The sequence below is a fragment of the Mycteria americana genome, chromosome 2 (genome assembly GCF_035582795.1).
Source record: "Mycteria americana isolate JAX WOST 10 ecotype Jacksonville Zoo and Gardens chromosome 2, USCA_MyAme_1.0, whole genome shotgun sequence".
Classification (NCBI taxonomy): Eukaryota; Metazoa; Chordata; class Aves; order Ciconiiformes; family Ciconiidae; genus Mycteria; species Mycteria americana.
Window position 1 is genome coordinate 158,079,422 of NC_134366.1, and position 16,602 is coordinate 158,096,023.

General features: G+C 44.6%; 1 protein-coding gene across 1 annotated transcript in view; it reads right to left on the minus strand.

Moving 5' to 3' along the window:
- The window catches only part of CSMD3 (CUB and Sushi multiple domains 3), a 774,333-nt gene extending 761,301 nt beyond the window's left edge, over positions 1-13,032 (minus strand). The window contains exon 1 of the mRNA XM_075495159.1: positions 12,855-13,032. Within this exon, the coding sequence (XP_075351274.1) occupies positions 12,855-13,032 (178 nt within the window). The remainder of the gene's footprint in view (positions 1-12,854) is intronic.
- Positions 13,033-16,602: the final 3,570 nt, after the last annotated feature.

Genomic DNA, 16,602 nt, shown 5'->3' on the forward strand with positions numbered 1-16,602 from the left:
TTGAGAGTGTCAATTAGCCCACTAGCTCTAATAACATTTCAGGGTACTGGCCAAAAAGAATCTGATGGAGTTCAACTGTTACAGTTTTTTAGTTTCATCAGTTTAGTCCCGTGCATGATATGAACAATTTTGTAGAGCTGTTACATCCTAAATAAACTGCTCTGTATTAAAAGGATGTATTTTGTTTGTTACAGCAATCTGCTCTGTTCTGCTAAAAGTCAATGACAAATCTTCTTTTCATTTCAGTGGGGACAAGCTCTAAAATAATCTACTGGTAAATATTTTAATAAGGTTATAATTGAATGGATGATCACCCTTGTTCAAAAATACACTTCTCACTTGAGAAATAAGAAGCTTTGAATGGAAAGACTTACAGCCATCAAGCAACATGACATAGAAACACTGTTAGAAACACTAATTGAGCCATCAATAGAAATGAGATAGAAAAATAGTATTAAGTCAGGTATAAAAAGAAGACACTGAGATTGTAAAATATGGATATTCAAGTAGATAATGAGCATATTTAAAATACTGATAAGAGATGGGCAAACAGAAAAAATCAATGATAAAGCTTCTCAAAAAATGCAGTCATCCAAGTGTGCCAGGCAAAGAATAGGAACCTAGCCCCAAGCAGTCTGTGAATTAAAAGCACGAAAAATTATGGTACATAAGAGATGGTGCAAATAAACTTTGTGCAAATGAAGCATGGAGGAAGCAGATGAAGAGAAAACAATTGATCAACTAAATATATCCGAATCAGTTTGGCCAGAGGATGTTCACCTACAGGACACTGTGTACTGGCTTAATAATGCAAAAAAACCCCAACTTTGAAGAATGAAGAAAATGTTCTTCCGAAAACATCTCAGATAGCATTAAAGTACAGCTGTATCTTCAGAAGTGTCTGCAAATTCTTTAATGATGATTCAGTGCTCATTGTATTGCGTACTACATTTTTTAATAAATGATCCATTTTCCTCATAGTTACCTCAGACCTACTCTAAATTCTAGCAGGCAATTCATGTCTTCTTAGTAATTATAGAGATTCTGCTGAGCAGATTCTCTCCTTAGCTCATATCTGTGGCACACTCTGACTCTTTAGATTAGACATTTTTGTTAACTCAGCTGTCAATGGATTTCAAAGAGGTGACCAGTACAAGAGGCCCCAAAGGGAGCAATCTGGAACAGTACCTTTCAGAAGTCAGATACATAGCAAACTCTCCTGATTTCATTGAAATGCTGAAAGACAGTCTTGGAACAACTGAGTAACAGAATCCCTACATATCTAGCCCTGTTTTACCCTGTGTGACTTTTTTTTGCCTTTTCCATTTCACTTTTTTAATTAATCTACAGTATTCTGTAGAATCCAGAGTCCTGACTAGTCTGTTTTGGTCATCCCAGAATTATGATATTGGTAAAGGATACAGTAGTAATATTAGATCTGTAAAATTTCCCTTACCATGTCACATGGACAGTTTCATTGCATACATTGGAGCTTGAAAAACAGAGAAGATACATCTTGGATTTCCAAAATATACCAACTATCCAAATTTTAACCATCTGATTCTATAATGTTTATTTGTATGCAAGTAAGGATTTTATCTTTAAGTTACTATTAGGTTTTGACCTTTTTTAATCATGTGTTTTGAAGTTTCTTTGTTTGGGGTGAAGGGCTATTATTTTGATTACCAAAAAATAATCATGTAGACAAGCACAATAGACTGAAGAATGAAAACAAATATAACTGAAACTCCACTCTTCCAATCTTGCCTTCTTGCAGATGATTTAAAATCCAAAGAACATCCTGAAAAAGTTAGTAAGTGTAGTCTATGACCCTAAGGCTGGGAGGTTATTTCATTTCCTAACAGAATACCCTTACATGGTTATTACTTTGGGCCACAAAAGGACTTTACAAATGACATAGAAACTGAAGAGAACTTTCTATATTTTACTGCAGGCTTTATGGTTTTGGGACTTCTCCAGTGATACTTGTGGAGTGGGAAGAGAGTTTGGGAAGGGAGCCCAGAAGTGCAGAGGAGGCTGGATAAATTGGGAAAAATTACAGGAGCTAGCTGATGAGCTAGAATTTTAGTGTAGTAAAAATATATAGATAGAACTTAGGAAAGTGGGGTTTTTTTATAGGTAGCTTAATTTAAAACAAGCCAAAATTAGTGTAGAAACTCATACAAATTTCAATGACCTGCAATTGTAGTACTAGAGAGATTTAGGAATTTTGGAAGCATATCCTTAGGAAAGTTACGGAGGCAGGCACGCAGGAGTCACCAACGCTGTTGAACTCATTCTATATTAAACATTGATTCTGTTGCTCATTGCTATTTCAGATAAATAGTTTTGAGAAGCATAAGTTTGTCAGGATGTTTACAAAAATCACTGTGTCTTATATGGTTGATTGGTGCAACTTTCCACTGCTGACAATGAAAATGCCAATAAAATATATCATCTCACTTATTTGTCAGGGGAAACTTGTTATTCTTGCATGAGAAGACATGGGAGATTCTGTTGGCACTGTATCCTCCATGAAAATACAGAAATCCTATTGCTAGTCTAGTGTCTATGCTATTTTTCTTTCCACAGAAAGGGGCTGAAAATTAAACTTTCCCAAGAATGCTGAAGTACTTGGGTAGAAAATTGGGCCCCTGAAGAAGTGTAATAACATTCACATTCTTACAAGGTGTCTATAATTGCTATAAGGAGAATATGGTTGCATTTAGGATATATGAAAGTTCATTAAATAGAATCTATAAAAACCTCTAAAGAAATAATCTCCCAAATGTCAGAGGTATTTTATTTTCCCAGGAAGGAGTTGCCAAGATTGAAATAAAGGGTAAAGAGGCGATATTATCAAAGTCTCTGAAGCTCATAACTATGTGAATTGTGTGAGGGAAATGCACAATGCTGCGTGAGGCAATTGCACGCAGCTCTACAGATGCCTGCTACCAGAAGTACTGGCATGCACACGCACACTTACATGCACGTGTGTGCATGTCTGTGTTCCCACATGCACCTGGAGATGCACGAAAAAAGCATCTTTTACTGCAGAGCTCATTGACTTGACTATGTGAGGTGGCCAAACACCTATTCTTTTCTTCCGTTCACCTTTGGTTAACCAGATAGGCTTTCCAAAAGTCAGGATTTGGACCCTTGTTTTCCAGTACATTTTAGATTTTGGCTCAGTATATTACATGGTTTTAGACTCTGAGATGGTGGTAAATACAAAGAATGTGCTAGCAGAAGATAAATACAATAAAATTAATGTGGAAACTTCCCTATTGTTGTGCTTTGGTTTTGCTAGCTAATTCAGCATTTTCAAATGTAACTACATATCTGGAATATATGATAATCCAATACAAGTAAAACCAAATTGCATTAATAATTAAATCTGAAAGCATTCTAAACTGAAATCTACTTTCTCAGTTCCTTCCAGTTCCTCTGCAGGTATTAGCAGCCTTCCACAAATTCCAAAATGTTTTACTGGAGAACAAAAATCTCATAAGGAATCTTGAAATCAGGTTGTAAATTGGCTGTAATTCAGCATATGTCCTGACAAAAAGCATGAGTGTTCTGTGGTTTTAAGGACTGCAGCTGACATTGTGTTAGCATACTACCATTACACTGAATCTAGTGGACTGATCCCCAGAAGTGCTGACATGATCATCAATAAAATGTAGAAAGACAGAGCATTTTCTCAATGTATCCAAATCGGATACTTAGGTTTATAATGCAATGTGAGTTTCCAAAGAGCACTTCTATTAAAAATTTCTAGTGTATTGTGAAATACATGGCCTCTGTTACAATTTGCATTTCCGAGTCAAATGAAATATATGTACAGAAAACTGTAATTCAAAACTCAGTATGAAAAGAAGCAGAGGCAGATCTACTCAAAGGTCCGATTCTGGACTCTCCTGTTACTTTCAATGGGCTCAACAACAGGCGGTTTAGAAGCCTGTTTTATATCCCATTTTATAACTTCCATTCACCTTTGGATCAAAGCTGATACACAGAAGCAAAAATGCAAGTTTTAGTATAGGCTTTTAAAAGATTAGTTTTAATTAGGCTAAGCTTTGATTCCCAAAGAAAATTGCATAACAATCAGGAAAGCTAACTATAGTAGAATGTGAAATTTTCCTTTTGGATCGGATTAAATAATGGAGAAAAGGTTTTTTAATTCAAGTAATTCAACGCTACGTTGAAAGGAGAAGAATATCCATACTCAACATTTACGTAGCTCATTCCAGCTAAGGACTCCAATCTACACTTGCAGATATCCACTTGCTGGGGCTGAAAACAGCTCTATAAGAAGATAATAATCGCAGAGGGATCATTTTAACTGCCACTGAAATACAGCCACCTCTGAGATGTGATATGTCAGCCTCTTTAAATGTTAATAACAGTATTAAAATAAAACAGAAAATAGCACAGAAATATTTTTTCTGTATTTGAAAGGTTATTAGACATTTTCATTCTACTAAAAACAGTTTTATAGAAACTATATTTGATAAAACTTTCCTAAATCAGTGGGAATATATAATTGTGTTAGTTAATTCTTTAAAAAGTTAATCAGTTTTTATTAATGCTTTTAGTAAATGGTGTTTTTCTTTTCATCAAGCTTTCCTCCTAACATTTGCTAGCTATCACTACTTGCACTCTTGTTTTGTTAGTGAAATCAGTTATGTATTATAGTAGAATTTCCTTCTGAGATTGGGAATACACAATAAATTAAGAGGTAATGAATTGCTTAGGAAGCACATACATTTCAAGTTGTTACCTGCACCTTTGTAAGCTAACAATGCAGTCTGTTGAATTTCTTCATAACATAACCAAATATATGGATATAATCTCTATATGTGCATATTACATATGCATGTGTACACATATGTGTATACACAATTCCATGAGAATGAAATCAAACAAGTTACAATGCATAAGGATATAAAGCTGATAAGATATGTAGATATGGGAGACAGATAAAATAGAATTCAAGGTCAGAAGTAGCGACTCATCATCTGTATAATCCAAGTAATTACTCAGTCATTTCTGCCTCAAGCATCCAGATACCTTTAGTCCTATTGCAAAGATAGTCTGTGTTATTTACAGGCCTCAGGAGGTGAGAATTCATCACCCCATGAATCCTTCTGTGGTTGAGTTACTGTTATTTACCTTATTTCTATGATACAACATGAATATGATACATGATGCTATGATGCATTTTGTAGAATCCAGGGGAAAATGAGCAGTCCATCTCTCTATGTCTGTGCTGGTTGCATCTCACCTTGCTCTTTGACAATACCATTCTATGAAAGCACCAGTCCTGGTGGAATCCCTTGTATGCCATTCCCCAATACTTTGGGGCTCTCTCTCTCTGAGTAACGCTGTTCCTAAATCTATAAACTTATCCATCTAACATTTCAGACACTGGGAAGGAGATGATGAATTTCCACCATTTCCTTCTTTGACATTTATAACAGTATTCAGCACTTGTAATGCCAGGATTATGGAGCCATAGTAAATCTTACGTGATCTGTAAGAACAAGGCAGTGAGACCATGAATGCAAATCTGCCCAGGAACAGTAAACAACTGAATGTAAACATCTACAAAAACATGGTGTGTCTGTGTGTGTGCGTGCATGTTTATTTTAAAAAGCCTTTGTCATAGTCCGATATCCTTGTCCATTCCATTTCCCAAAAGAAAAGCTGGATGTTGGGAAGGAGATATTCAATATTTCCTAGTACTACTAGGCTTTTTTTTTTTGAAAAGGCAGGTGACATCTTGTACATTACATATCATGCACCCTTCCATTTAGGTCCAAGATCATTGCTAAATATTGTCCCTTGAATTTTTGATAAATGCAAAGATTCTCTCTTTTTGTAGAGAAATTGTACAATTTCGTTGAGAAGGAAACATTCTTCTGTGAAGTTGTTTGAAAGGCACGTGTTTAAAGCTCATAAGAGTTCTGGAATTTTTCAATAAACCTTAGCATGAAAATTATTCCATCAAAATGGCAAGGTAAGTTTTATAGCCTTGTAATAACAACTTTTATCATACGCCTCTCTGATTTGTTACTTAAATATCGCTTCTTCAAATATCTTGTGTAGTAAAAGCTCCCTTAACATTATAGGGGTCTAAGAAAAAAAACAACACCTTAGACCAAATTGTCTGTTCTCTGACTGTTCTTTCCTGGGAGATTGCTTTGGAGTGATCTGGTAAACTAATTTCCCACAAAGTCTTTGTCCCATTGTTTCAACCTTAACCATTATGTCCAGAAATACAAGCCAAATGATACTCATCAGCAAAAAGTTCCGTCTGAGATGTCACAACCCCATTGAATTAGAACTGAAGTTTTCTGTTAGTGGAGATGGAAAAAAACAATTTTTGAAGCAGATCATAAAGCCTGTCCTATTCCTACCACTTCTAATTTATCAGATTTTATAGAATTAACATTTTACATGTAATTGTAAGTTACTTTATAGATTTTTGCCTTTGACTTATACTGTCTCTTACTGTCCCAGCATTATAATGATGGACTCACTTGGCCTTGCTTCACAGGTGCTAACTAGTTCCCCAGGCTCTTACTGGAGCCAGCTGGAATCAGAAACACTTAATACCTCTGAAAATCAGATAGTGTCCAAGACACCTGTTTTTAAAAAAAGGAGGGATACAAGGCTATGTTATTCTTCATAACCTTTTCTGTGAAAGGGTGTTATAATCATGCAAATTGAGCCATCCCCACAGGATATTTCAAAATCTTTTAAAATGTCTCTAAACAATTTTGTGCTTTTCTCTCTCTTTACTAGATCCATGTGCATTCAATGGTCACAAATCTCAAATTTTGGGGGTTGACCTATGTAGCACATCAACAACACTGGGTATAATGCAGCCAATTTTATTTCAAGCTTCCATACTATTCAGTGCTTTCAGCCAGATGCAGAGTGTAAAGGATGGAGGATGCATATGAATGCAATGGTATGGAACTCGAAGGGAAGGGAAGGGAAGGGAAGGGAAGGGAAGGGAAGGGAAGGGGAGGGGAGGGGAGGGGAGGGGAGGGGAGGGGAGGGGAGGGGAGGGGAGGGGAGGGGAGGGGAGAGGAGAGGAGAGGAGAGGAGAGGAGAGGAGAGGAGAGGAGAGGAGAGGAGAGGAGAGGAGAGGAGAGGAGAGGAGAGGAGAGGAGAGGAGAGGAGAGGAGAGGAGAGGAGAGGAGAGGAGAGGAGAGGAGAGGAGAGGAGAGGAGAGGAGAGGAGAGGAGAGGAGAGGAGAGGAGAGGAGAGGAGAGGAGAGGAGAGGAAAGGAAAGGAAAGGAAAGGAAAGGAAAGGAAAGGAAAGGAAAGGAAAGGAAAGGAAAGGAAAGGAAAGGAAAGGAAAGGAAAGGAAAGGAAAGGAAAGGAAAGGAAAGGAAAGGAAAGGAAAGGAAAGGAAAGGAAAGGAAAGGAAAGGAAAGGAAAGGAAAGGAAAGGAAAGGAAAGGAAAGGAAAGGAAAGGAAAGGAAAGAGCAGCAGAAGGAGAGTGAATAAACAAATGAGCAGAGCCAGGCCAGTCCATGCCTCTTAAAACATGATGTTCCGAAAGCAGCCTCTGGCTGAGGAGGACCAAAACTGCTGGCTGCTGAAATCCAGGATGATGTGCTACTGAGGATGATGTGCTAGTGAGTCTGTACTTGCTGCGTTTCTCGTATCTTTCCTTAGTTTGCTGCTAATAGTCACCGTTGGAGACAAAGGGCACTAAGCTGTGGGCAATTGATCCTACTTGACTTGTTCCTACTTCAAAAACAAACAAAATCCCCCACAAACAAACAATAAAAAAGGTAGGCTATAAGTTTCTGCTATGTTTATTGCACAGGACTTTTGGAAAAGGAAGGATTTGAAAGCACATCCACGGAGTTCTTTAGATCTCGTGGGCTGGTGCTTCCAAGTCGAGATGTTGACAACGCAGTTAAGATACAACCTATCCCTCTTCAGCCTGTATGAGTGAGGGGCTATTTCTGTGTGTTAAAAACCAACAACCAAACCACCCTAATGCCGTCTGAGACTTGCAAACAAAAGACTTTCAGGAGTCACCGAGCTAAAGAAAGGGAAGCCATACGACGGAGGAGTGTATCAAGAAGGCCTCCCCGGGGGTGCGGCCGCCTGGGGCTGCTGCGGAGGCCGGTGCCGGTAGGGCTGCCGGCGCCGGGCGCGGGTGAAGCCTGCCGGCGGGCTGCCGCCGCTCCGTGCCGGCTCCGCCTTGCGACTGCCGCTACTCGCAAGGAAAAAGCGGGGACTGCAGGCGACGTTCCTCTGTGCCCTTTGCGGGTGCCTAATGCCACCGGGCAGGGGAGGGAGAAGCGGTCCCTGGTGATGCTGCTGAGAGGAGTTGTGTGTTTCTTCATTTCTCCCCTGCAGAAGAGGAGGAGGAGGAGCCGTGCGCTAAGCGGAGGGCATAGCGGAGCCTTGTTTTAGCCCTGAACTGAAGGAGAAGGGCGGGGGTGAGGGAGGATAACTTTGTCTGCAACCCTGCAGAACTGTGTAGCTTGAAAAAAACCGCTTAGGTGCTGTGCGCAGCCCACGGAGCAGAAGCCCTGTGTGATCTGCGGGACCTTATGGGAAAGAGGCACCGTGGAGGAGCTGGACGTGTGCGGAGGAGTAGAAAGGGAAGGACGACGCCGTCCCTGCTCCAGGCACTGTCCCCTGCACCCCTGCCTGCGTACACACAGCGCGCGCGCGCACACACACACAAAGATGCAGCAGCGGCAGCGACCATCTGGGAATGAGGAAACCTGAAGCTCCTGTTACTCGCCCAAGCGTTTCCGCTTCGCGGACACTGCGAGCACCTCGCTGCGGCCACCCGTGCCCCACCGAGCAAAGCCATCCGGCAGTAGCCCCATAAGTCAAGCGGTGGGGAGGGGCTGGCGGAGCCTGAAGGGAGCGGGTTTTAGGTGGGAATGGGGGAGAAGGGGGACTGCAGAGGTGGCTGAAAGAAGCAGGGCACGCTTTGTCCCTGCTAAATATTCCCACATGCCGGGTACCCATCACTGGAAATGGAAATCCTTTCCATTTTCTCATCACTTCGATCAATGAGCCGTTTAAAATCTCACTGCTTCATCTCCCTTTTATTTTGAAAGCTGCCCTTGTTCCGCTTGTCACAACTGCAACAGAGGAACAGAGGAACAACAACAGCAGAGGCAATGCTTCATTTTAGCCAGGCAGACAAAAGAGCAGACCTTGGTGCTCCATGCTCTCTGTCTTGGAGTGATGGCTAAACAGAAGAGATGGAGGAGTCTTGCGGTGTCTGGTCATTTTGCTTAATTTCCCCTCTGGTTTGTGTCCACAAACAGATCACAAGCATTTTCTAATTTTTCTTTTTTTTGGTGGAGGGAGGTGCCAAACCGAAGGGGTGCAGGTATGAATGATTTCTGTCCTAAATCCCAAGAGATAAAGCTCACTGACACTGCTTGTTTCATTTTTGCATATAAAAGAACTGCCATGGATTTGACTTTTAATTTCTTTTTTTTTTTTTATCCCCTCTCCTCCCCTTTCTGTAAGGAAGTTGGACGGTGGAAGTTTCCACTTGCTGCTCCTCCAAGCTTGGTTTGTATTTCCCGTGCCTAAATGGTGCTTCTCATTTCTCCCGTGGGAGGGTGGGGGAGAAGGGGAAGGAGCTTTCCCAGTTTTTTAGGAAAGAGCACATTTAAAGGGGAGAGCACAGCATCCACCATCCCCTGCAGCTGGTCAGGATTGACCCTGCTTGAAATTTTCTAAGGGTTGAGTTGTGGGGGTTTCTTGTTGGTTGGTTGGTTTGCTTGTTTGTTTGTTTTAATGCCTTCTGTGCCTTCTCTCACTTTCCAATGGTGCCATTTCTTTGCCTTTTTACTCCATGTCTATCCAAGGAAGATTTTGTTGGAGAATGATCCATGGCGTAATGGGATATTGTGCAAGCAGTTAAAGATTTTCACTGAAGAAGATACAATTCCTCTTTACTTGAGCTCTTACTATCACCCCTTCCCCAGCAGTTCTGACAATTTCCTTCCTCCCATTTTCTCCTTCTTTCTTCTCCTTTTTCTAAACCCTCCCAAGTATTGTTGCAAGGTTCCACAGGCATGAATTTATAGATAAACATGAAGAAGTTTTTTGTCTATATACACGAAGTGCATAGTTAATCAGGTAGGAACATGGCTCTGTAAGCACCCTGAGATAGTTTGACACTTGTAACAGTGGAACAGCTGTGGATCAATACTGGAGAAATGGCAACAGTATGATGACAAAAGTAGAGGCAGATATCAAGCAAAGCTGTGGAAGTGGTCTGGATGACAGGAACCTCGGCAACAGTTTAGGTGTTATGATGTGGTGCTGGACTATTCAGTAGAGGTGATTAAGCAAGGAAGGGTATGGGCTAGGGCTTGCAGAGATAGGGTGTGGTCAAAAGGCCTTGCCAGGCAATGGTAGAGCAGATGCAGGATCTGGGGAGTCACCTCGCTCCCAACTTCTGGAATGTTTTAAATAGGCAGGTATTCAGTCATTTTTTCCCTCTGCCAAGGTTTCTGGGAGCAGAAGCGTGTGCTGACAAAATGGGAATGTAAATCAAGGTAAAATGTATTCATTCACGGGAGTGGGGAGAGAACTAAATATAAACGCCCAGAATAGATGCAGTGCTGCAGTGAGTCTAAGCCAGCTCTATGGAGCTTGGCAACCCAAAGGAGCCCGCATCCAGGATGTAAAATCTGACCTACCAGATTTGCAGTTCTGGGAGGAAACCCCAGTCCGAGGGAAGTCTACAGAAACTGCCAGGGTCAGCACCTGGGAAGCTCAGGCCCTGACAATAAAGAGGAAACTGCTTCACAGCATCTCTCTGGGACTGTACGCGGACGGGAAGAGAAAGGGCCAGTTTTGCAAAGATCGTTTTTTCTCTTTTTTTTGGGCTGTTTTAGGTGCTTCATCCCAGCTTTTGCCCTCAGTATCCAGTGTTTTTTCCTCTCCCCCCCCGCCCAAGGGCAAGCGAAGCGGCTTCTCAACAGGTGCTGTGGAAACTTGCACGGCTCCCGCGGCCATCGCGACGCGGGGAGAACCGCCCGAGTCTTTAATTTTGTAGGATGCTGCCGCCCCGCGACTCGTGCTCACAAAGCAGCTGCTTCGGCAGCAGCTCCGGAGCCACCCAGTAGCCCCAGCGCCTCCGCACCGCGCCCGCTGCGCGCCGCGGAGCGGCACGGCGCGCCTCGCCGGCAGCGAGCCCATGACTTGCAAATGATCGCAGCCGGCAGGGAGAATGCGTTAATGACGGGGGGGGGGGGGGGGGGGGGAGGGGAGGCGGGGGTTGAACCAGGGAACAGAAATGCCCCGAAAGCCCCGGGCTGGTCTTGATCGCAGACCTTCTCCAGAGCGGGGCAAAGCGCGGGGAGCAGCTCGCTTCAATAGACGCGAACGGAGAGAAGCTGCCTGTAATTAAAATGTGCGTTAACATCACAGGCAAGCCCCTTCCCCTCGGATCCCCCGTGTCAGGATAACGTGGGATGAGGTAAAAGCCCTCGCCATCCCCTCCATGAAACACGGATTATCTTTATCACGCGGTGCAAATGGGGGGACAAGCAGCTGCAAAGCTCTACAATAAACTGTTTCATCCAAGGCAGAGCCAGCTTGGGAAGGCACGCCTTTGAATGCCCCCCCCACCCCAACACACCTCCTTCCCACCCGTGCAGGCAACCTCTGTAGGCGATAACCAAGTCTAAAAACTCGGAGAGGGTCGATAATGTCTACTAAATATTCTGGGTGTATGAGTGTGGCGGTGAGGAGGGATGAAGATGAGGAGGGGGATAAAAGGGTGATTAATCAGATATTAATCACTGGCCACAAACAAGGGGAGATTATTTCGGGTAGGCAGCTGAGTGTGGGGAGTTGCAGAATAGATCCTTTTACTGAAGGCACGCGTGATGGGATCAGCACTTCACCGTTTAGCGATGCCTGTGTAATTTTGAAGGTGCACATTATTCAAGCCACATATTTATTCTTTTCTCTGTGTGTAGCATTTCCCTTAACTGTCTGCAAGCACAGACTTAGTGGAGATATTTATGCCACTAACTAGAGGTTTCCTTTCTGCTCTCCTTCCATGAACACAGAAGCAGGAAGAAAGCAAAATAGCTCCTGCCCCGAAAAAAAGAGACAAAAAAACCCAACCCAAACCCCTCACCTACATCAGGGAAAAGGGACCAAAGGAGGGAAGAGAAAAGGTGTCGATCCTTGCACTCAGCGGCAGACCATGCCTTCAAGGCTGAATTGCTAACGTACCTTTTCGACAGCCAGGGAGCCCTGCATGCATACAAACAGCTGAGCGTGAAGCGCATTTCGGGCTGTGAGACGGCTACGCACACGCTGGGCTCCTCCGTAACTTTCCCCACGTAACGGGTTAAACTAATAAGTGCATCGATACAGGCATTCCCGCAAAGAGCCCGTTGCTCGACCGAAAACCAGAAATGTAGGTAATCCCCCACACGCTACCCTCATCATCACCTTAAAAAAGTCACCCGGTGGGGTTTGCTTGAATATACACTAGTTAGAGGCTATATGAACCAACTCACGTCTCCGTTTGAGCATACTGCAAGAATATTTATTGAGCCCCAGCTCAGTCACTGCATTGAACGCCAAGCCTGGCAAGCAAATACATTTCCTATTTCCGAAGAGAGCTCTGAATCAACTCCTTCTTTCCTCCGCGCTTTAGCGATCATTTATATCTTTCCATTGCAAAGTACCCAGGGTAAAAATATAAAATAAGAGATAGATATATTTTTAAATACACGTTGGTATAAGGCGAGAGCTTGCAACGCCCTGACCGAAAGCAAACGGACCCCTAAAAATATACCCCTCAAATACTACCCTACCTTTCACACACGAAACCATCAATAAAAAGACGAGGTTCCAAAATGTAAATCCACTTTTAATCTCCATTTTCTTCACCAGGATGAAGTCCAGCCGGCCACATTTAGTACATCCCCTTTCCCAAAAGTCTGCTAATTTCGTTTCCTTTGCACGGATTTCCCCTCTGCAGATCCCTTTCATATTATTCTTGAGAGCTCCTAATTCCTATTCCTTGGCCAGGCGCAGCGGAGTTGTTGCTGTTGATGGTGCGCGGTCACAGCTCGGAGTGAATGGTGTTTCTGGGATACCACAGCAACCTTGACGAGGACTCAACCATCTCTCCAACGGGGGCACAAAGTCTCAGCTACTCTCGATCGTGTCTGTTCCTTCCCCCCACCCCCCCGCTACCCCAACTCCCTGCACAGCCGAAACCCACCACAATCCTGGCTCGTTACAGCATCCACCAGGAGCCACAGAAGAGCATCTTAAAGCTCAGACACTCTCTCGAATAAACTCCAAACAGTATTTGCAATTGAGATTCTCCCCCCCTCCCCGTTCCCCCAAGAGGATCAATTCTGCCTAGGAAAACGGCTCGGGAAATAATACAGTGGCGAGGTCTCCACAGCCTCCCGGAGGAGCCTCCGGCAGCTAACGGCGGGGCTCATCCGTCCTGCCGCCGCTCGCAAAGACAATCAGTGCCCGTTATTAAGAATTCACGTGCGATGCTTGGGGCTGCCATCGTCACCACCGGCACAGACACACACACACACACACACACGCGCGCCTTCGGGCACACACCTCGCACGAGAGCGTGTGCGTCTCCGAGGAGATTTGCGGGCTAATTGCTCTGCGCGGAGGCATTAATTACAGGCCGGTCTCCGCGGGCGCGGAGAGGCGGCGGGCAGGTGCGTGGCGGGCACAGCCCCGCTCCCCGAAGAGCGCGGCCACAGCCGTGCCCCAGCTGCGGGGGCTCTTTGCCGCCGCGGGCAGGGGGAGGCGGCCCCGCGCAGCGCCGCGGAGCGCCGCGCAGCAGGCGGGGCGGGGGGCGGCAGCTCCCGGCGGACCGGGCCGGGCGGGGGCGGCGCGGCCGCGGCCGCGGCTCAGCCAGAAGAGCGCTGGCGCCACCTAGCGGCCGTGCCGCCGCGCCGCCGGGGCCGCGCCGCCGCTGCGCGGGGGCGGGAGGCGCTGGGCGCTGCGCGGCGCTGCGCGGGGGGAGCCCCGCTGAGGGGGAAAGGAGCTGCCGGCTGGGGCTGCGGGAACCGGCACCGACCCCGCCTTGCGGGGCTCGGGACCCGCGCTTTCGGCTTCCCTCCTCTGCCCGGCGCGACTACCGCGCGAGGTGCGCGGGGCGGTGGTTCCCTCCGCTGGGGGGGAGCGTGCGAACTGGGCGGGCGAGCAACGCCTGCGGTGCGGGGGGCGTGCGGGGGTGTGCATGTGAGTGGGTGTGCAGAGATGTATGTCGAGGTGTGTGGGGGGGGCTGGTGCATTTTTGTCCGTAAGGGTGTGTGTGCACGTACACGCGTGTGCACGGGTGTGTAACTGTCCCTATGGTGCGGGTGCGTCAGTGAGGGCCTGCCTGTGTTACTGCATGCGTTGTACATTTCTTGTGTGGGCGAGCGTGCGTTTGGGTGCGTGTGCGTTTGCCCCTGTCAGCGTTTGCACGTGCATGTGTGTGCCTGTGTGGGTGTGTTTGTGTGCGTGCATGTGCACGTGCTGTCTGTGGAACGCGGGTGCACGTGTGCCTGCATGTGTGGTGTGTGACTGCGTGTGTGAGCGCGTGCGTGCGTATTTCTGTGTGTGCACCTGCGTGTGTGCATCTGTGTATGTGAGTGCATGTGCGTGTGCATCTGTGTGCTTGTGGGATTCTGTGCATGTGAGTGCATATGTGTGTGCGCTTGTTTTTTGTGTGTATGTGTGCATGCATCTGTGCGTGTGAGGGAGTGCATGGGTCTGTTTCTGTGTGTCTGTGTGTATGTGTATTTTGTGTGTGTGTGTGCATGTGTGTGCATGTGTTCTTACACATGTCAACACGTGTGTGCCCCTGTGTTTGCGCATGCCTTTGTCTTGCACAAGTGTGTGTATGTATTCATTCATATAGGTTTGCATGTGTACGTTTTTATGTGGATGTGCATATGGTGCATATGTGTGCATGTGCATGTGTGTGAGTATACTCTGAAGTGAAGTGCCGATGTACGTGAGTGTGTGAGCTGGGAAATTTTGGCAGGCAGATGGTCACGAAGCGTGGATCTTTGCACGTGTGTCTGCACAGGTGTGTTTGCATTTCCCCATGTTGAATGGGGTGTGTGGTTTTTGTATGTGCTTGGAGTGCATTTGTGGAAAGGTATGTCATGGTTAGGAACTGTTTTCAGCAGGGGTGTGGATGTGATGTGAGGCTTTCTATATATGTGTAGGTGCATATGTGAATTTGTATGAACATATATTTATGTATATATAAATTATATAATTTTTAATATATATATATATATGCACTAGTACCACAATATCATAGAAAATAGTGTTGAAGGAATGAATCCTTTACTCTCAAAGCACAATGCGAAAGGAAGTTTGCATGGCTATGAGTCTGCTCCCATGTGGGTGTAGGGGTGAGCAGTACGTGCCTTCCTTCCACCTTTACTTACAACCGTGCCCTGTGTTAGTGAGGCCAACAGCATTTAGCCGTGTGGCCCTGCATATGGCTGGCTGAACTTGTCTCTGTAGCTGTAAGACTGCATGTAGCTGGCGTGAGGAAAGAATATCTTTAGCTGCAAGTGCTGACACTAACCGGCCCCATCGGATCCATACAGGTTTGTTTACCGGGGAGAAGCAAAGGTATATATTTCATGGCCTCGTGTACTGTCTACAGCCCTCTCTTGCAGACACATAAGTCTTGGAGAGTGACTGTTGCAGTTGAAACTTGGTGGGCTTGTTTGCTTCCTCTGCAGCAGCTCAGGAATGTGATCTCACAAGCTATACAAGCTCTGTGTTGGTGTTAAAGGCAGTGCCACATTAGGATCAACTTTTTGACAAAATTTCAGTTTTCGGTAATGTGGGATGGGTGAAAATCACTCTGTTCAGAACTTGCCTACTGTATTCATTAAAAGAATTCCAGTATATCTGTAATATATGTACAGTATGTACATTTATGTACTGTATGTACATTTATGCATGTATGTATGCATGTAACTGGAATCCATTTTTCAAGAGCATTTCGAAACTGAAGGGAGACTTGTGCTTTCAGAATAGCACGAATGGCCTCATTTCTAATATTCAGCTTTTTTTATGTGCTTGGAATAAAGTTCTGCCCTTACTCCGCCAAGAACAGTTTCCAGCTCTGGAACTCAAATCTCCTTGGAGTAAATAGTTTATCAGTTATTGAAGGTGAGAAATAGATATTGAAGACCTAGACTTATTATTTCTAATTCATGCATTTCATTGCTCAGTACTTCAGTACCTGACTTATTTAGGAGGCTTATTTTGATGCTGTTAGAAGTTATGTCTGTTTGACATCGAGTAAGATTTATGCTGTGAGTTATCTGTATTACTTCTGAAAATGAAATTTTGGCTCATCAGTTACATGTTAAATGTGAACGAAGAAATGCTTACAGTTAAAAATGGGATGCCCAAGGAATTTTTGTGGCCAAATTCCTACTAATTTTCAAAGACCAAGGTTTCCAAGGTTTCCAAGGTAGGTTTCCAAGTAATTTAGATGCATTTTAAAAATAGTACTTCAGGTACTAAGGCAAATTTTAGGCACATTTGATAGTATTAATG